General features: G+C 39.9%; 2 protein-coding genes across 3 annotated transcripts; both read left to right on the top strand.

The window, feature by feature from the left end:
• Positions 1–357: 357 nt before the first annotated feature.
• On the top strand, positions 358–3,707 carry LOC134864368 (THO complex subunit 4-like). The gene is made up of 6 exons (XM_063883290.1): positions 358–675; positions 1,429–1,587; positions 1,670–1,817; positions 1,900–1,966; positions 2,934–3,144; positions 3,257–3,707. The coding sequence occupies exons 1-6, from the start codon at positions 475–477 to the stop codon at positions 3,269–3,271; spliced, it is 801 nt and encodes a 266-aa protein (XP_063739360.1). The 5' UTR covers positions 358–474; the 3' UTR covers positions 3,272–3,707.
• Positions 3,708–5,857: 2,150 nt separating this feature from the next.
• Positions 5,858–20,567, top strand: LOC134864363 (rho GDP-dissociation inhibitor 1-like). Of its 2 annotated transcripts, XM_063883280.1 has the most exons (6): positions 5,858–5,991; positions 10,428–10,616; positions 12,280–12,363; positions 16,191–16,267; positions 17,910–17,973; positions 18,890–20,567. In XM_063883280.1, the coding sequence occupies exons 2-6, from the start codon at positions 10,430–10,432 to the stop codon at positions 19,087–19,089; spliced, it is 612 nt and encodes a 203-aa protein (XP_063739350.1). In that variant the 5' UTR covers positions 5,858–5,991; positions 10,428–10,429; the 3' UTR covers positions 19,090–20,567. The 2 variants fall into 2 exon arrangements, with proteins under 2 accessions (XP_063739350.1, XP_063739351.1); XM_063883281.1 differs by lacking the exon at positions 12,280–12,363.
• Positions 20,568–20,766: the final 199 nt, after the last annotated feature.

The following is a 20,766-nucleotide window of genomic DNA, read 5'->3' on the forward strand; positions in this document are numbered from 1 at the left end:
ATATACTGTCTGGTATTTAAGCTCATAAATGTATTTCTACTGAATTGTTCATTTGTATTTTGTATTAATCTGTGTTTTCAAAGTAATAACTAATGTTAAAAAAATAATGGAGTAAAAAGTATAAAATAGGCTTTTAAAAAGTACTGCAGTATAAAGTTAAATAAAATGGAGATATTTTAGCAAAATATTTTATTATTTTATCCTTTGTCATGGGAAAAGGCACCAACTGTTCAAAAGGTTTTCCTGCTTTCAATCAAAACGTACAGCTGCTGTGAACGTTACTGTTTTAAATAAAGTTTTTTCTTTTGTAAATAAAAGAGGCGGGACTTCTGGTGTATCGTCAGTTCTGCAAAGTATTTGCGTCATTTCCGTTAGTTCTAACACCGCGCCACCCGAGGAAGCAAGCAGATAAACAACAGCGTCTCGACAACGAAAGTTCTTTGTTCATCTTCAGCTCAAACCTTAAACTCCACGATGTCCGACAAGATGAGTATGTCTCTGGACGATATTATCAAGTTAAATAAGAAAGGTGGTGGAGGTGGCGGAGGCGGCGGAGGAAGATCATCCGGGCAGGGTGGAAGTTCTGGTCGGGCCGGTGGCTCTTCAAGGCCGGCGAGGAGTCGACAGAATAACTTCAACCACGAGAGAAATAACAGAACCACACCGTACACCAGGGTAAGAGAGAGATATTATTGAAATGTGGACCGAAATTTAAAATGAAAGCAGCGTGGTGAGGCTTTTCAAAATGCGTACATCGTGGCTGCTTATCGGTCGTTGTTAGCATTACACCGAATGGACTTCCCTTACTAGTGTAGCTAACTTGTAAAATTATCCAAAATGTTCTAAACAACTGACCACAAATGACTTCTAGTGTCTACATTACATTTATCAGGTCGTTCAATTTTAATTTCCAGAAATAATTAAGATGAATGAAGTCAGCGCCATTAAATCGTGTCCCCGTGGTTATTTGCCCAACATGGCTGCTTTGTTTCTGAAGCTGTTTTTTTAGAGGCTATAATCTGATATCTCAGTGAGGAGGAACATTATTTCACTTTGCCCGCTAGAAATTTCTCTTCCACCAACTTCATGATGTTTGTTTTACCTGGAATAAAAAGCTATTATACCGTTTTTGGTTACACTTTTTGGGTATTAACTGGACAAAACCCCTGGCCTGGTTCTTCAGATGTGTAGGGGGAAATCATTTAAAGGTCCAGTGCTTAAGATTTGGTTGAATCTACAAGTTGAACTGGTTAAAACATAATAATAATAATAATAATAATAGTATTTTTATTGCGATCATCTGAAACTAAGATTCACACTGGATTTACGTTGGGAGTAATTTAAATGTACCATGTTTTAGAAATCATTTGCTTTTTGCCATTACATTTGGATCCTAAAGACATTGTATTCTTCGGTTTCTCTCAACAGCCCAGAGAGTTACCAGACAAATGGCAGCATGATATGTTTGAGGAGCATACTGGTGGACGCAGAGGACAACAGAGCGCCGTAGCAGAAAGAAGTGTAGAATGTAACGGCAAGCTGCTGGTGTCCAATCTGGACTTCGGCGTCTCTGACTCTGATGTCAAGGTAACTTAATAAATCCCATCACTCCACTTTCATAGCGTCAACATGTTGTGAACAGTACTGATGTTTCTACTTTGCTCCCCAGGAGTTGTTTGCAGAGTTTGGAGACTTGTTGAAGGCGTCTGTACACTACGACCGCTCTGGTCGCAGTAAAGGAACAGCAGATGTTCACTTTGAAACTAACGCAGCAGCACTCAAAGCCATGAAGCACTATAACGGGGTCCCACTTGACGGTGAGGATTCCATTATCAAGTTGAATAAATATTGTGGTTGTGGCTTTTCAGAATTAAGTACTAAAAGTCATTCTTTTGATAGGCCGTCCTATGAAAATCCAGCAGCTGACCTCAGACATCGACACACAGAGTCGACCATTTACACAAAGGTATGTCATATGGGAATGGATCTGCAGTTTGAGATCAGCTTTTGGGAAGTATTTGGGAGTACCAGAAAATATTCACAATGTCCCAACATGTATGCGTCAGTGATTGGAGATTAATAAGATAACGGGATCTTTAAGACTGTTTGATTTGGGGCTGTAGGAGGTACTTATCCCTTATCAGCGTATTACCTACAGAAGATGGCGTTATGCATATCCCTAGTTTTTAGACGGTGATGGGAGTACCAGCACAGGAACAATCAATATACTGGTGCTGACAGGGGGTAGCAGCAAAATCTATTTTTAAACCCCAAAAAGGGTAAAAATGTGGCATATTTATGATATTTTTGCTGCTTTTCCTTGCTGTGAGCAACCTCTTTCTTACAGGAAACTTGAGCCTTTTTTATTCATTTATATTCTTGCCAAAACAGATCTTCTGTTTTACCAAAAAAACATAATTTTTGCTTTTACAAAGTTTGCTTTACCTTTACCTTGATTGGTAAATTAGTTTTTAAATCTGTTTACTTAAAGTTTGGTGGCTTAAAGGAGGATACAGAACTGTCTGAAAGGGTTGTCTAACAGCGAGGTGAAGTGATAAATACTCCAATGATTACCTTTCCAAGGTTGCTAAAGTATGTTTTGCTGTCAGCCTATTACCCTAAAAATCTGTAACCATTTCAGAATAAAAAGGAGGGGGAAATTGACATTGTTACAGCAAGTGACGAGCCAAAGATAGCCTAATATTAAGAAGCGTGCATCAAATATTAAAGACAAATTGGAATTATCAAAACACACATTATCAGTAACAATATTAATGTTGTGTTAGTGTAGCATGTTTTAAAATAGTGTGCTGGAAACCAGATGATAGTATTTTAAGTGGGCGTATGTATTGCAGTTATTTACAGATTTATTACTGAAATTGAAATGTCTGCAGCGGCCAGTGATGATGATAATAATTATGATCTCTTCGCAGTTCAAACGGATTGTTTGACCGCAGCAGGCTTGGACAGCCCAAGTTTGAAAGGAGTGATAGGAGTGACCGTGGTGAAAGGAGAGAAAGAAGGCAAGGTGGCGGTGGTGGCGGTTACAGAGGAGGACGGGGAGGCGGAGGAGGAGGAAGAGAAAAGAAACCTCAACTTTCTGCAGAGGAGCTTGATGCCCAGTTGGATGCATACAATGCCAAGGTTTGTACTCGTGATGAATTGAAATAATAATTATATATCTTTTTTCTCCCAGTACTGTAAACATTTAATGATGATTTAATAATCCACGTTTTTTCCCTATGGTATGTTTCAGATGGACACCAGCTAAAGGTAGAAGCACCCAGAAAGGATGCTGCTCCTGTGACCCTTTTTTTTCTAAATGCTAAAGCTGGTTGATCGGATACGATGTATCGGACCTCATTACACCTTTTTTTGTTGTGTTTTTAAGCCATTTTATTGTATGGACCATGATATTTTGGTGGTTTTAATATTTCTCAGTATTTTTGTAGCCATGTTTTCTGGAGCAGTTTTATGTTTTGATTTTGTTTTTAGGAGACCACCTCCTGTGCTCTTTTCGAAGTGTATGTAGACCTGAGACATAATGTTTTATTTTTCTTAAATCACTGAATCCTGATTTGGTGGTCCCAAAGTCTGTTTAATGTTATGCGGAAAAAGCTTCTGTTCTGAAGTTCTGTCATTTGGTACTGTATACTTGACACATGGACATATTTCATAGGGTTTTGTACATAAATAATTATATTGAATCATGTTTCTGGTGTTTATTTAGATAAGTCTCTTCCTGTGACACATGCAGTTCCAGTTTTTTAAATTAAAAACAAAAAAATATGTAAATCGGCATCGTGTAAGCCCCATTGAAAGCTATCTCTTTTTTTTGCTGAACATTTAGAGATGCTAACATTGTTAAACAAGTTTTAATCTTTCTAAAATGTTCTTAAATTTCCTACCATAAACTGTTCAGTTAACCAGACCAAGGGACTGCAGCATAACAGCTACATCATTGTGGTCCTTTTTGTTATTACTATTTTTATAAGTCTCACTTTGATAAATGTATCCGGTCAATATTTGGGAGTCTTTCATCACAGATAACAATAATTCAAAATAGTCTAAGTGAATTTGTTGGTTTGAACACGCCACCACCAATTAAGAAGAAAGTAATACCATTTCAATATACTGTGTCAAATAAAATGTTTAAGCTATGCCTTTTCATTAAATTCCATTAAAACATGATCTAAAAAATAAAAGAGTTTCAAACAATAGCATATTATCTGGGTGTGAATGGTACTTCATGGTACTGGAAATTCTGGATATGACAGCGATACGCAATTGACAAGCTAGCAAGATCCGTTGTCAAACCATGAGTGACAAAATGGTGATTTATTTGTATATAAAATATCATTATTCCAGAGAAAGAGTCTTTAACCCTTCTCTTGCGTTCGGTCATACCCCCCCCTACCCATACTATTTTCGGTCAGAATTGGCCGGTGTGATTTGCGTAGTGATATCTCTGGAACCCCTTATCCAATTTTGATGGTTGACATCTCATTTGAACAGTCGAAGCAAGAAGAATCAAGGGGTGACAGACAGAATGACACTGTGGGTGAATTTCATGACATAATTTGGCAGTAAGTACAAAGATAGTGTTTACTGTACATTACTTTATATTATGTATATTATAAAAATGCTTGCCATGTAGGTGTTAACTGGAGATGAAAGTGCTTTAGTTAGTGTTGTAGCTGAGATTATTCCCGTTCCAATGATGTATGGGATGTATTGATTTGATACAAGCAAGGCAGTGTTTCATTGTTTCAACTACAGTATATGGTCCGGACCCACTGGGGGGCCTATCAAGTTCAGCATTCACTCTGTGTGTGTGTGTGTGTGTGTGTGTGTGTGTGTGTGTGTGTTCATGTTCATGCACATAGTTGGCAGAGCACAAATGTAGTGGAATGTTCATTGCAGACATAAGCATTGCATTTCTGGCAGGCCTGGCTAGTTCTTCTGTCTCGGGGGGGGGGGGGCACAGAGCTCGCACCCCTTCCTTTGGTTAGTCTCATATCAAGGATCGCTCCTATATCTCTGGTTCAATCTCCTCTCCATCTGGTTCAAAACATCTCCAGAGCCTCTCTGACAGAAAATCGCCTAATTGGTTGCCTACTTATTGTGTCAATGAGTTAAATGTGAGCAAGGCACAAATATAACTGCATGAGAGACAGTAAGGGCATAACGCATTTAGCGTTAGAAAGTGAGAGCGTTTTCTTAGTCGAGGGGCACAGAGCTCGCACCTGTGAGATATGATGCATTGTGTCATACAGCGAGAGAAAGTGAGAGGTTCCCGTAACTTAGAGTACATTGTTTTGTCTGGAAGGTGTGGGGGGACATAAGCACATGAAGTGTGTGTGTGTGTGTGTGTGTGTGTGTGTGTGTGTGTGTGTGTGTGTGTGTGTGTGTGTGTGTGTGTGTGTGTGTGTGTGTGTGTGTGTGTGTGTGTGTGTGTGTGGAGATGTTTTCCATCTGCAGGATGAACATACTATAGGCTACTCATACCCATTCACCTCTAAGGTGGTCAATTCTGACCGAAAACATCATAGGTGTGTCACTGTTGAATAAATCACTCAAAATTCAGTGCAAGTGGTGATCATCAACTGTGTATGTTCAGAGGCCCATTGTGGAGGAAGACATAAGGTCTTGAGGCAAATGGATGAAAAACACAATATTTATGATAACAAACAAAGTCACTCGGTCAGATTTGACCCGAAACGCAAGAGAACGGGTTAAAGATTGAAATTGTGTTCTATACTCATACTCAATCTTAAGAACTACGATTTTGTCAACTAAATACAACATATTTTGGAGCGCGCCTTTGCATTTGCGTGCGTGCAACGTGCGCGGACGTGTTATCGGAAGCGTGCTGCGGGTGCCCGAAACTCCGGGCGGCGCCGTTCGGTTGTTCGCCATACTTGCACTGGAGCGCAGGACAACGAAGGCACATACTGCAAATACACCTGAAATCGCCCCTTAAATATTAAGGTAAGTGTACTCGGTTTCAAAAGCAGCCTTTAACACATCTTCTAGAATAATCCTTACCGGCGCGGGCTACTAAGGCCCTTTTTTTATGTCCCTCCTGCTCTCGGTCAACTGATGATAACTTGTCAGGCTAACGGTAGCCGCAGCATCCCGTTAGATGGGCTAAAAATGTATTGAAACAGTTAGCATCTTGTCTGCCTCTCCAGTCGCACCCCGTGTGACAGGGCAGACGCCATGAAAAGTTGAGCCCCGTTGTTGACTTTGAATCATTACATTTTTCTCGATAGCTAACTTTATTGCAGCCGCCCTGACAAGCTGTCAAAGCCGGTATTTTAGCCGGTTTGTTGGAAACATGCCAGTCTACAGCAGTGGTAGCATTAGCTAGCTAGCATAACCACAGTGTCATGTAAGGTGGCGTTTTCCTCGATACGGTAGCTGCGGTTAGCCTCTTTACGTTATCTGTTAACGTTACCTATTTGTCGTGGATATTTAAATGATGTGGTTTTGGCAAAAGACCATACTTGTTTTATCACGGTTAACGTCTTTACGGGTTTTATTCAGTCACACTGATTTCTAGAAGGTGTGATTTGTGACATAGCACACAATAGAGCAAGAGCATTCTTTTGTTCACATCTTTTCCTTAAATTGATGTTTTACATGACCGCTAGGAATTCTTCTCATCAGACCAGCAGGGGCACAGAGAGACTGGATGTTTGTGCAGTTGCCCTGCAGTTTGTTTTATACTAAAATAGATTTTCTTGGAAGAAGCCCAGGCCAGACTGAAGAGGTAAACTTCCTAGAGTCAATCTGACTGCAGCCTGCTGTGTATTTCCTCTGTGTCTGTAATGTGCAGTTACTAGTATTGTGCCTGCTGAAGACTGTTCCTGTTCCACTGGCTGGGTGGGGAGGGCTTGTCACATTTGAGTCAAGTACAAACTTGAAATTCCAAATTGTAGATGTTTGACGACATCACGTTTGATATATATTCATAATTCTTGTTTTTTTTTCTAATGATAGAAACAAAGCACACATGTTCAAGCTGAATAGGACCCCAGGACCCTCTTCCGTTTCAAATGGTCAAACTATAAAAAAATCAATCCATTTTCATCACTGCAGCCATGTAGACCACGCCTTTTTAGAAAAAGAGTCCACCAGTAGAAGAGGGGAGAGGATCTTTTTGATTTCTCACCTGAGTGACACAGAGTTGAATGCCAGCACTTACATAATACATTCACTCTGAAGCCCCCTCCCCCTCCAGCACCTCTCTTGTCATTACAAACAGTCTTGATCCAAATGTTTGCCTCCTTCAGATATCAAATTTCGTTATGCAAAACCGTGGAGTGCATTGTGAGATCAAAAGAATATTTAATGAAAAAAGAATCTGGCCTTCTTTCATCGCTGCGGCAGTGTACTGTTTTATGGCCAATCCTCTACACGGTCATTTCTTTAAAAACAAGTCACATAGCAATGATCAAAAAGTACCATCAGTGCTGGAGGAAGTACTGAAATCCTTTACTTAAGTAAAAGTAGGAAATACCATGGTCTTAAAATACTCCATTAGAAGTAAAGAATAATAATTAAATAAACAAATAAATAAATAGGTTATGAATAAAATGTTTACTAGAAGTAGAAAAATGTTACTCGATAAATCAAAGTAAAAGTACTCGGACAGTAATACAATAACAACAACTAAAATAATGATTTCCTTTTTATCCCCAAAAAATAGATGTTCTTGTAATTTGTGATGAGGCCAATACACAATATTTTTTAGATGATAAATAGTGTTATTTTGAATGCACAAAGTGACAGTGAGTTTTTAAAACATGTATTTACAAAGTTCAGTATTTGTTCTAAAAATGTAGTAAAAGTAGCATACAATGGAAATACAGCAGTTATGGGCCCTGCTCAGGCATGTCACTGTGACTGCAGACTGAAGCTCCTCAGTTTGATCCTCAACTGCACACAGACATTCCTCTGACTGCTGCTAGTTCGGGCTGGTCAGAGAAGAAGTGTTGCAGAAGGGATAATATCCTCTGCCTTGCATAGGTTGATAGGATTATTGTTTCATAATTCACAGCTGCTTCTATTAGGGCTGCACAATTAATCAAAATGTATCAGAACCGCAAAACAGACAATGCAATATTCAAATCAAAGGAGGATCAATAATTGTTAAAGACTAAATATGTGTTATAATGCCATTTTGAATTAAATCTGTTCACCTACTTAAAGAGACCCTGTACTGATTCATTTCCCCTTTCCTATAGTGTGTTTATTTACGTTTGTGCATGTAAATGGTCTACAAAGGCTAAAATCATGACATCACTACGTAACGTTTGCGCTTCTATTGGACAGTGCTCTAACACATTGTACGTGATAGGCTAAGGAGCAGGACATCTCTAAGCAATTGAACAATCACAACAGAGCCTGTCTGGTTTCAGACAGAGGGTGAAAAGAGGCGCAGCACAGGCAGTATGAGAAAAATAAAGAGCTTTCTGAACATTAAAGCATGGAGACATGTCCCAGGAGAGACACAACATGCTAATATGAATCCTGAAAATGTGCATGATGCGGCAAACAAACAAATGAACCAAAGAAAGTGAAAGCAGATTCAGACAGTAGGCGTATAGATTCAGACTTAAAGTATAAGCCTACAGAACAGAACAGTTTACAGAGAACACATTAAAACAACACACACTAAATGCTTGTTTTAGTAACATTTGAATCCTGCTAGTTATCCCTAATGTTTAATAATATACTATTATTCTGATCATATCTTTTATTTATGTCACTGTTAAGGAGTACAGTTACCTTTTTGTTGTATCCTGATTAGGTAACCCTTTCACTTGTAATGTGGTTCTCCCCAAGCTTGACCATTTCATATAGTTTTCAATGATACATAGAATAAGGCTTCAATAATATTTAATACCAGCATTATTGTGAATCATATGGCAATTGCAATATCAGCCAAAATATTAGCAATTACTTATTTTTCCCCATCGGTGCTGCCCTAGCTTCCACACGGTGGATGAGTTTAGCTGCTGAGAGCTTTTAAATCCCTCAGTGGTGGCTTTGGTTGTGTAATGTAAACTGATATTCACAAGTAGACATTAAAGCATTATAATTGGCTTAGAGCTGTTTGGAAGATAAATATAAAATTAGCTTTCCTTAAGTGACAATTATGGTTTGATCAAGGTAAGCCATCATGCTGTGTTTTTGCTCAAATGGTCCAATCATCAGTAAAACACTGAGCAAACTAACGTAGTGCCCTCTTTCAACTATGTCCCTCCCATAAAGCCACTGGTGACCAAAACAAACAAACAAACATACATATAGTTGTATAAATAGCTTCGACTATCAAATAATTTAGTAATTGCTTGGTTTAGAACACATTCAAAGTGGCCATTCATAATCAACCCCAGCCCTAAGTTATGTCCTCAAATCTCTTGTTGTAAAATGTAGCACTAATCCTACTGTTGGGATCAACTGCATTGTGTTGCATATCAAAAGATGAAGTGGTGCTATGTCATGTCTTTTGGCACAAAACAAAGCCCTTCCTGCTTTTGTTAATCAATACATTTTATCAGAAGGATTTTTCCAACATTAACCTCCTTTAAAAGGGGACGACCCTGCTGTAGGGCCAAACACAAAATGAGCAAACAAGGCTTTTTATTGTTGAATTGAACTTACATTCATTAGCTTAACTTGAACTTAGCTCACAAATTGTTTTCCTCTAGAGTGATCATTCAACAATTGGAATTGTATGGCCTAGGGGATGTGCCCTAATGTAACCTTGTGTTTGTACTTTGGATTATTTTTTGATAATAATATTTTAGCATACAACTGAAAAAAAAAAGTGGGATTTTGTTGTACAGAAATAGCATACCAAGTAAAGGTGTGGTCCATCTTTTCTGAAACAGCCCTGCAGCTTTTGTTTCTCAACATACCGACCCACACGTAAACGCATAGGGCCTACCTTGTGCTGTACCTAAATGATGTCTGGGCCTGTGAGGGGCAATACCTCCGCAGGGAAAGGCTTCGTACCCTGTGACCAGTGACGGTCTCATTCATGACTCTAGTGGTGATGATGTTGTTTCAGAGAAATTGATACTTGATCTGACAATAAAGTATTATGGTAATGTAAATGTCTTTCGATATAATTACAGCGTGCGGTCATCAGAAGCGTAAGGAGTGTAAGGAGAAAAGCTGCAGCACAACCTCACACTGCACACTTCCCCTCAGCATTCCTCACTTGCACTCTTGTTGTGGTCATCTGTTTGCTCAGTGATTTACAACCTCTTCCCCGAGGAGGCAGGTGTTCATTAGGGAAAGCCGGAGGACTTCTCTGCAAGCTGCCACTTTAAACGCCTTCGTTTTCCTTCCTATTATATTTCAAAACCCGGTTTTTCTTTTTTTCCCTTTTGAACCCACTCTGTCTCCAGACATGGCCGAGGATGATGTGACTGTGGAGCAGCTAGCAGCCATTGCAGCCGAAAACGAAGAGCCAGATGCCGTGAACTACAAGCCACCGGCCCAGAAGTCGTTGAAAGAGATCCAGGAGATGGATAAGGACGATGAGAGCCTACGCAAATATAAGGAAACACTGCTTGGATCTGGGCCCTCTGACGCTGGTAAGTGTGTGTGTGTGTGTGTGTGTGTGTGTGTGTGTGTGTGTGTGTGTGTGTGTGTGTGTGTGTGTGTGTGTGTGTGTGTGTGTGTGTGTGTGTGTGTGTGTGTGTGTGTGTGTGTGTGTGTGTGTGTGTGTGTGTGTGTGTGTGTGTGTGTGTGTGTGTGTGTGTGTGTGTGTGTGTGTGTGTGTGTGTGTGTGTGTGTGTGTGTGTGTGTGTGTGTAAATAACAGATGCATCAATCATAGATCCATGCTGCAGGACAGCGTCTCTGCAATGCTAGTTAGCAAGGATGTTACCTGTTCATAACGAGTGACTCAGATTTTTGATATTTATTAGATGCATTTAATCCAAATCAGTGGCAGGAAAATATATAATTGCCTTTTTTGCAAGTATCATAAATGTGTGTGCAATATTTCAAATGCCAATAGGAACATCTATCGAGTTTCCTCCAGACCCTGCCATGCTAACTTCCAGGCTGGCCCACAAAAACACATCATCACTGCACCACTGTATTGAAAAGTGGTTTCAGACTTGACGTTATTCAATAAACAAAAGTTATTGATCACTTAAGTTGATAAGTGTGTTGATATGTAGTATGTTATTTTAGTTGTAATACAAAGTGGTGGTTCTTCTTGAACAATACCTTCTCCTACACTCTGACCAGTATGATGAGAGCACATTAACCCAGCAGCATAGCTCTTCTTGAGTAACAGAATGAACTTTATTGGCTACAGCTCAGTCAATCAGCTGCTGACAGGGTCAAAATCATAAGCGCCATCTCAACCTTTCCCTATCCTATACAGTAAACAGTTAACTTTTGTGTGTGTTAAAACCTATTTCACAGCAGAATGCTACTTGGATATAAAATGATTACTGGTTGGGCACTTAATGAGACTTACAGGTTGTAGATAAGTAGTTAATAACTTGTTTTTGTCTAATGTTTTTGAACCACGCTAGGCCACGGTGCCACATTATTTGCCTTTCCAGAGTTTCTCTTCCTGTAAGCCAAATAGGAGTGTGTTGTGTGTGTGAATTCAATATGCATGCATTCAGGGCAAGCTATTACTGTGCTTTTAGTAGGCTATGTTGAACCCCTCATAAATGATGATGCTGTCTCTGAGTGAAGACAAAAGGGACTGAGAATAAACTAAAGTGTATTTAATGCAGATGCTGTTCCAACTACAGCACATCTGTCCTAATTTCACTTCCCCTGAGCCCGCTGCACGCACCATGTGAACTTAGGTTTAAGATTTGTGCATAAAAGTGTTTAAATAAGAAATACCTGTCATTAAGGGTTGGGGTCCTGATCGCCCTGAAGGGGTTCTTTTTGCTTTAATGACTGCTTATTTTTGTTCTTATTACACAGCTCCTCACCAAATAAATCAATCATTTCACACAACATATTGCTTCAAACATGATTTTATTCATTCAAGAATGATCATAAGATTTCCTCTAAGGAGAAAATAGGCCGTGTGTAGCTGAACTGAATGCGAGTTAAACAGATGGCAGCACTGGTTGAGGTTTTCTGTAACTGTCCAAGTCTGTTCACCTTTCCTCTGTTAATTCCCTACACACTCAAAGGTGTTTAATAACAAGCTGAAACTGTATACGTTGTATAAATGTCCCATCCCGAACCATTAACAGTTTCATAAATCCAATCTCAGATCCCACTACTCCCAATGTCCAAGTGACCCAGATGTGTCTGATGTGTGAGACCGCCCCGAACCCGCTCATCTTGGACCTGCAAGGTGAGTCCCTCTCCAGGCTGCTTTATTTAAAGGAGAAGGAGATGAATTACCCGTTGACTAAAATATTGGGATCGTCATGATTGTTTGAAGTGGCGTTATATGAGCCTCTTCTCCATAGTCAAGGTGTTCCCTGCAGTAGATGGTAAAGCAGACAGGAGTGATAGCACAGAAGCTAAGCGTTGTACCACTGTGGACAGGGGCAGCAGCAACATGGTTTTAGCCACCTAAAGCAGTGAAAGTGTACACTATATTTAGACATCAAAATCTCTCTCCCACTTTCCTGTCACTCTCCACTGTCCTATCCGTTTAAAGGCAAAAAGCCCCCAAAAAATATCTTACTTTTTTTTTTTTTTTTTTTTTTTTAAATCAATGCTAAATATTTGACCTCACAGAACATGGGGGTTGCGGTCTACTGCTTCCTCGTTCGGTTATTTAGTAAATTTCACTTTGTGAATTTAATGTTTTTAATAGGCCCTACCAGGCCCAGTTTAGCAAAGGCTAAAATCCCAAAGTTCCATCGGGGACGTTTCTCTCACATAATGACATCAATATGTCGTACTCATGCTCCTATTGGCCAGTACTCCAACACTTGTGTTTGAGGGGATGATGGACTTCTGTATGTGATAGGCTATTGGGCGGGACATCTCTAAGCAGACCAATCACCATAACAGCGGCCAGCTAACCAATCCGAGCAGACTGGGCTCTGGTTTCAGACAGAGGGTGAACAGAGGTGCTGCAGCACAGGCAGTATGAGAAAAATAAAGAGCTTTTTGAACATTAAAGCATGGAGACATGTCCCAGTAGAGACATTAGAGACTGATGTGAACCTGGAGATGAGCAGAATATGTCCTCTTTGAAGGCTTAGTTTGGATCCAGTCTGGTGGCTATGATAGAGCATAGACAGTGGCTTCAGTTCCCCTTTGAAAAGGGCTGTCTGACATGTTAAGGCAGTGAATATATTCAAAATATAGTATAAACTTAAACTAATACTAGTATTTATTTTAGGTAGCTTAAACCCTTGAACACTGCCTCCATCCACAGTAGTGGTTAGCTTAGCTTTAGCACCAGAACTCCTTTGGGTTTCTCCATATGCCATCTGCTGTAGGTATACACTGACTATGCACATCATACAACCTCAACGCTAAAAATCTAAACCTGAAAACTGCCGTCCCTGAAAACAGTAGGGAACTTACACACGGGTCAGATCATCTTTATTAAAAAGGAAGTATCCCTGGTTAACCCAATAATTCGTACCTAAACAGATTTTGCCACATTCTCCACACATCCTCTCAACACAGATGTGTTCTTCCTTATATTTTTCCATCGTGACTATACATGGACCCCTGTAGTGATTCTGCCTGACTTTGATTTCCCCCCCCCCCCCCAGACATTGCTGTTCTTCCAGATCCGTCTGTGCGGTTTGTGTCTGTGCATGCTGTAGATGAATATGGATCCTCTGACAGAGGTAGAGAGGCATAGACGAGGTACATAGATTGGATTCTTTTTTTCTGTTTGGCTGATGACTGTAAAAATGTACTTTCGATATTCCCGGTGGCTCAGCAGTTAGGACGTGCCCCAGCTGACCTAGATTACAATCCGTCCAGAACATTCTGTTCTACCTTTCCCTGCATCACTCCGGATTCACCTAGCTTCTCAGCTTGAAATGTCTACTGCCAATCATGTAACTGGAATGGAATCAATTCAGCGTTTGTCGATTGTGGGTTTTGAAAGTCTCTGCCAGTAATCTTAGCCTACTTCAAAGTAATTCAGATTTTCAGCTTTTTAAATCAGACCGTTTTCATGTCCAAAAGGAAGTTTTCCATATTGAAATAACGTCTTGGTGAGGTCTAAGACTTAAAATCTCAAGATTTCTACTATAATATAATATGAATATACTCCACATTGTTTTGGCTCTACGGGGCTTTGAATATGACACACATTCAGGAAGTATTGTGTTTTTATTAACTGCATAATGCATTAGCATTATCAGAAAAGAAGGCTTTATACTGAAATCTGAATAAATATACCTGAGTTAATTAGAAATAAAGGTGTGCCATTCACATAAGCCTGCTTTAAATCATTGTTCTTGCTGAGCTGCAGTGATTTAATTCAAATATCTGGTAATAAAACTGTAAAAACACCTGATGAAGTGAATGCCCCAAAGAGAATGCACAATATTCCTTAAAAGGCTTCACACTACACACATTTCATTTATTTTTATCGATAAATAGTTAACTTTATAAATCAATGATGACAAGCCGTTCTTCAAATAACGTATATGTATATACATATGTTACTGGACAGATTAGCTGTTTGTGGTTGGATTCCTTTTATTGCAAATATAATCTTGCTTTAAACATACTGTAATCAAGCAACAAGGACTTTCTGTATATTATCTCTGCAGAGCAGGCCGACTCACTGTTGCTCAGAAGTGACCATCTCACATGAGCTGAAACAAGCAGACCTGTCCAATGGCAGTAAAGAACAGGTTTTTGAAACGTCTCTCTCATGTGGACTCTTTGTTTGCATCAGATGATGAAAACGCTGATAATTCATTTTCTTCACCTCTATCACCATGGAGTCGAGCCTGTAACCAATCCGAGCAGACTGAGCTCTGGTTTCAGACAGAGGGTGAAAAGAGGTGCTGCAGCACAGGCAGTATGAGAAAAATAAGGAGAGGGACAACATACAGTTATGAACCTGAAAATGAGCAGAATAAGACCTCTTTAATGACGGCAGACAGTTTTTGGTTTCTTCTTAGTTTTGTTTAGGTTATAAATGAACATTTTCTGTGGATCGTTTTAGTATATTTCTATGGTCTATAGGTTTAACATAGAGTACATACATTTGAATATGTTCTGTTCACTGGCATTTTAAATAGATTTGAGGGAAGATACTACTTAGACACTGTCAACACAAAGAGAACAAGCTCTACATAAGAACACATTTTCTGGATGCTGGCTAGGATGAGTCATACACACTCAGTGAGTCAGGTCACTACCAGTAAAGGAGTCCAGGCTGCTTATTGCGGCCTTCATTTGGCCCACTTACCACTACGGTCAGCAGCTTCAGCAGCAGCACATGGAGGCACTTAAGGTACTTTAAAACTCTTGCATCAGAAACCCATTTTCTTCTCAGTCTCTTGACCAGTTTAACCACCAGGACAGCACGCACTTCCTACTTACTCTTCCTTTGGATATCAATATGAATGTCCATCATCTATTTAGCTACATCGCAAATGAATGTCCATAATATGCTTGGAAATCATATAAAAGATGACACTCGGCTATAGAGTGGCGTAGGAATCAGTGCTTAAACCAGGGAAATGAATGCCACTTCTGCCTTCCTTTTTATCACCCAAGCTTTGAAGTTGCGTGAAGTGTCTTAATGAGACTACTAAACGCCATCACGCCGAACATTAGCCGTCTGTAGCTTAGCGGTGGTGACGTGAAGACGTGACCTTGATGTAGTTTGTAATGTTAGCTTTTTACTTCTGCCAAGTGCGTTACCGCCTCCTGGTGTTAATACGTGGAAATGATCCTGCTGAACAACACGTGTAAGTATCATAAACGTGTGTTTGCAATTACTTTATTTTCTGCTATTTGCAAAATCCAATGGAAAAATAACCTTTTTTTTTAGGGAGCCCTTATGATGCTAACTTCAGGGTTAGCCTGCAGAAATACATCATCTCTGCACCCCTCTAGAAATATAAATAGATTCACTCAATGTAACACAGTTTTTTTTTCTGGGCACCAATGGGTACAATGTGAACCAGAACTGCTAATGGATAACATGAAGACACATATTGTCTTTGTTGTTTGTAACAGGAGACCTGGAGGCCTTTAAGAAGCAGTGCTTTGTTCTGAAGGAGGGCGTGGAATACAGGATAAAGATCAGCTTTAAGGTGAGAGCCGCGGTAGATATGCAGGAGATATGCTCAGAGGGTATCTTCCCCTGGGAACTACTGCCATTCTGAAAATGGAACCGTCCTAATACATCAGAGTTGATTACATTTCCCCTGCTAATATTTGAACATTTCTGATATTTAGTCCGTTGAAGCTGAAGTTATTAGGAGTCTTTGTCAGTGAAGACAAAATAATCGGGTCAAACCGTTTTACTACTTTCATCAATCATAAATACTGTGTTCGACATTTGATTGGCTCAAGGCCTCGTGATATCCTCCAGGCGTCTGAACATTTAACATCGCTGATCACTCTCATTTCATTTTGAGTGGTTTAATCAACCATGATGTTCCAGATTATGTTCATCCTTCAGAGAGTAAACACTTCCAGAACATATTGGTAAACCAGCAGTCTGAGACATTGTTTACACCTTAAAAGGGAGGTAAATAATATTTGGTTGGATTTATGGTTTTTGTGTGACTGGAACAGCAGTTAAAACAGACCAGTCACATTCTACAGGGAACACCACAGTAAAGGGGGAGAATCAAACACAACGGGAAGGTTGGAAGCAAACAAATGCACACTTTGAAGTCAGTAATGTGACAATACCTCTTAATGTTAAAGCTGAGAGGAAACATGAGACAGGGCAAAGAGACAATAGGATTTTAGGACCAGGAAAAAAAGTTACATCCAAAACATCCTTGGAAATATTCAGTCAGGGGATCAAATACAGCACTTATTGTTCTTAATTAAATGCAAATCAATGTATATCTTCTTTTTAATCTACATTTCTGGATTGTTTTTATATTCTGTCTCTCACTGTTAAAATAAACCTACCATGAAAATTCATTTCTTTATAAGTGGGTAAACTAACTTAATTGGCAGGGGACCAAATACCTATTTAGTCCCCTGTATACAGCTGCGGAAAAAATGAAGAGAGCACTTCAGCATCATCATTTTGTTTTGTTTTAATATTCATAGGTTTGTCTTTGAGTTCAATTATGATATTTTTTTATTGTATTCTCTAAACTACTGATAACATTTCTCTGTGTTGGAATTCAACACACACTGGAAGGGCTGCCATACATGTAGAGATAAAGATTTAAGAAACTTTTGGAGTGGGCTCTTCATTTTTTCCGGGGCTGTAGCTCCCTTCAAGAGAGAGGTGGGTGCGTGTGTAGAGCGAGTGAGAGAGAAGTGGAATATAAACAACGTCGGAATGCCTTTAAAGTTACGGCAGACAGTAATCCTTTAAAATGATGCCCTGACTTCAGATTTGGTCCGTCAGATTTAAAAACAATGACGCTAACGTGACTTCTCCAGGTCACCAAGCAAAACATAAACATCGACGACTGCCATCGGTGCATGTCACCTTATTTACCGATGTGCCGATGGTGATGTCTCACCGTTGTATCGGTAGCTCCCTCTATCTATACACTGTGTATCAATGCTTAGAGGACGAGGAGAAAAAGAGTGATACATCTAGGAGTTATTTTGTATCTAATATTAGTAAATGTTAGAGGATTCCCTGCGTTTCCACACTTTGACTTTTTTATTTCTGTGTTTCAAGCATACCTTGCCTCCAGTATTTTTTATATAACCCTTGATATGACCCTGTTTGTAACAATGTGTGTGTCTCCTCAGGTGAAGAAGGAGATAGTTTCGGGTCTGAAGTACGTGCAGCAGACGTACAGGAAAGGAATTAAGAGTAAGTGACGAACTTCTGATGACCATGTCTGTTGTTCTCATGTCAATCCCATGATTCCCAGCCCAATATGCCTCCTGCGCTGAAAAATCTGAAACGTTGACTTTAATGAAATGTATTATGTCAGCAGATGTCACATAACTGTATTAGATTTAGTCAGTTGATAATATTAAGTTCAACCAATTTTTTATTCAAACTTAATATTATTATTAGTATATTCGTAAAAGTAATGAAAGCCAAGGGGGTTCAAAACATAAGTCCTACAGGATTACTATAAAGATTTTGGCCAGTAAGCTGGCTTGTAATTGATTTGTATTGGTTCTTATTTGTATCTGGTTTTTATTCTTATATTGCGAAGCACTTTTTGTTACTTTTTGTGTATGAAAAGTTCTGTATCAATACAGTTTAGGTGATGGATGGATAAAAGTGTCATCATAATAAAGTAATAATAATATTAAAGCTTTATTTGTATGAAACGTTTCATCTCAAGGTGCAGACGTTAAAACCTTTTGCAGCATAAAAACACCATTTAACAGTTTAAGGGACAGAGGATAAAAGGTATGATTTAAATACAATACAATAAATAATGATCCCTCAGTAAAATAAAGGAAGACAAAATGAATACATAAATACAAATAAAAACCTATAAAAGAAAACCAAACAAGCTAATGATAAAATAAAACAAAATGAATAATAAAGGTTATAAAAAATAGGATGTCACTAACATCATTTTAAAATAAAACAATATAAAATGAAAGATTAAAAGACCATTTAGAAGGAGGGTGTCACTAATAAAAAGCTTATCTTGAGCTGTCGTTCAAAAAGGTCCACTGAGTCGGCCTCTGTGAATGGCTCTCGGTTCAGTTCCACACAGGTCCACTTATGTCCTGACACTAACATCCTCTCTCTGTGTTTCCAGTTGATAAGTCCGACTACATGGTGGGCAGCTACGGCCCCAGCATCAACGAATACGAATACCTTACCTCGGTGGAGGAGGCCCCTAAAGGCCTGCTGGCCCGCGGCAACTACGTCATCAAATCCAAGTTCACCGACGACGACCAGCACGACCACCTGTCCTGGGAGTGGAACCTGAACGTTAAGAAAGACTGGAAAGACTAAAAGAGGCCTTTGTGTTTTTTCTGGGGGGGGGGCGAGGGAATAATAATAATAATAATAAAAAAACCTGTACATTTCTCAGCCCCCCCCCACTCATCCCATGTCCTTCATCCACCATTTCTGCCTTCCTCTGTGCATTTCATGCCTTAGTTACTGCCATCGCTGTCTTAAACCCACCACCACCACCTATGTCAGCATCTGTAGCAGCATTCGTAGCAACCCCCCCCACCATCACATCCCTCCGTCCATCCTCCCTATCTGCACTTGCCCACCTGCCACCCTCAATCACTCACCCCCCCCCCACTGAGCTGTGCCATGTAGCACCTTAAACCCCTCCCTGTTTTTCGTTTGTCCCCGGATCTTTGCTGCTTGAAGAGATTAACCCCCCCACCCACCCCTGCAGAATGGTGTCTTCCTCTCTCAGTGCGTAGTACGAAGCAACTGTACAATCAGCTTTAGTTTGTTTGCCTTCTTTTCTATATAATCGTATCGATGGTTGTCCTGTGACTGTATCCATAACATCACTGTTAATCAGCTGTTATATCCATAGCGGGGCCCCACCACATCCACCTGCTCCCCCTTCCACCTCCTATACCTTTCCTTTGCTTGCTGTCTTTTGATGTGATTACCAATACCTGCCTTGTAAGAAGAGTTAATTCAGAGCTCTCCCTTCTTCCCATGATGTATTCACCCACTCCCCCTCAAATGGGGACTGGGGCCAAAGTGACCAAGGGAGTAAAAATATTAGGGTAAGAAAAGCTGCCTTATGTCTAAATCTAATTTAGCATGCCTTGTCAGTACACGCAGCGCTCACTGTTAGGTAATCTGTACTTTAAGGGCTTACCAAGCTACCAACCAGTTAGCATCTGTAGCCCCAGTTACCCAGATACAGGCTCTGCCAAATAAACTCACCTTGTGATTGGAGGAGACTGAATGTTGAGAATTGGACCCAGTGAACTATTGAACTTCTCCTTCCTTTTAAGCCATGAGGCCTTAGCACTAACTAGGATCATGTGGCGACAAACAAACATTTCTAATTCAGCCTTTTTTAAGATTTCTCATTTCTCTTTGCCTTAATGTACATCATTCCTTATACAAAGCCCCCCCCCCCTTCCGTTACTTCAGTCAGCCGACCCCAGGTGGAGGAGTAAAAGCAGAGAAAGCGCAGGAGTAGGTGTCAGATGCTGGTAGTGAAGAGGAAACCAGTGAAAGGAAGGGTCAGGTGACACGAGCAGAGAACACGCACTCCATATTTAATGAGGGGTTTGGAACTGACCGGAAACATTTGTTGAAATCGACTCTTACTGTACCAGAACATATGGATGTATAACTTTTTATTTCGTTTTTTCTGATAATGTGTTCCTGCTCCATACATTCCTTCACATTGTACAGTTTCTATGAAAATGCTGGCATGCTGGTGGGGTTGTATATTCTATCATCATGTGTTATTGCTCTTCTTGGCCAATAAAGATTTTGCTCAACTCGGCCTCCATCACGGGTGTTGTGTGGATAAGTAGCACTGCTTCTACCTGGGAGTTCTATTTTACTGTGTCTTAAAAGGGACATTAAGTTGAGTTTCAGTGTTTACTGAAATGTGTCACTTATAGACAGGCCCCCCTAACAGGCCTATAGTGCAAATGTCAATCCACTTATGCTAGACAGAATTATTTTCAAGATAAT

This window comes from Eleginops maclovinus, chromosome 5 (genome assembly GCF_036324505.1).
Source record: "Eleginops maclovinus isolate JMC-PN-2008 ecotype Puerto Natales chromosome 5, JC_Emac_rtc_rv5, whole genome shotgun sequence".
In the NCBI taxonomy this organism is placed as follows: Eukaryota; Metazoa; Chordata; class Actinopteri; order Perciformes; family Eleginopidae; genus Eleginops; species Eleginops maclovinus.

Excerpts from the sequence above, each read along its gene's own strand:
- LOC134864363 (XM_063883280.1), top strand. The coding sequence starts at position 10,430 with ATGGCCGAGGATGATGTGACTGTGGAGCAGCTAGCAGCCATTGCAGCC. Across the intron at positions 12,364-16,190 it reads GCTCATCTTGGACCTGCAAG|GAGACCTGGAGGCCTTTAAG; the intron begins GTGAGTCCCTCT and ends TGTTTGTAACAG. Across the intron at positions 17,974-18,889 it reads GTACAGGAAAGGAATTAAGA|TTGATAAGTCCGACTACATG; the intron begins GTAAGTGACGAA and ends CTGTGTTTCCAG.
- LOC134864368 (XM_063883290.1), top strand. The coding sequence starts at position 475 with ATGTCCGACAAGATGAGTATGTCTCTGGACGATATTATCAAGTTAAAT. Across the intron at positions 1,818-1,899 it reads TAACGGGGTCCCACTTGACG|GCCGTCCTATGAAAATCCAG; the intron begins GTGAGGATTCCA and ends TTCTTTTGATAG. Across the intron at positions 1,967-2,933 it reads AGTCGACCATTTACACAAAG|TTCAAACGGATTGTTTGACC; the intron begins GTATGTCATATG and ends ATCTCTTCGCAG.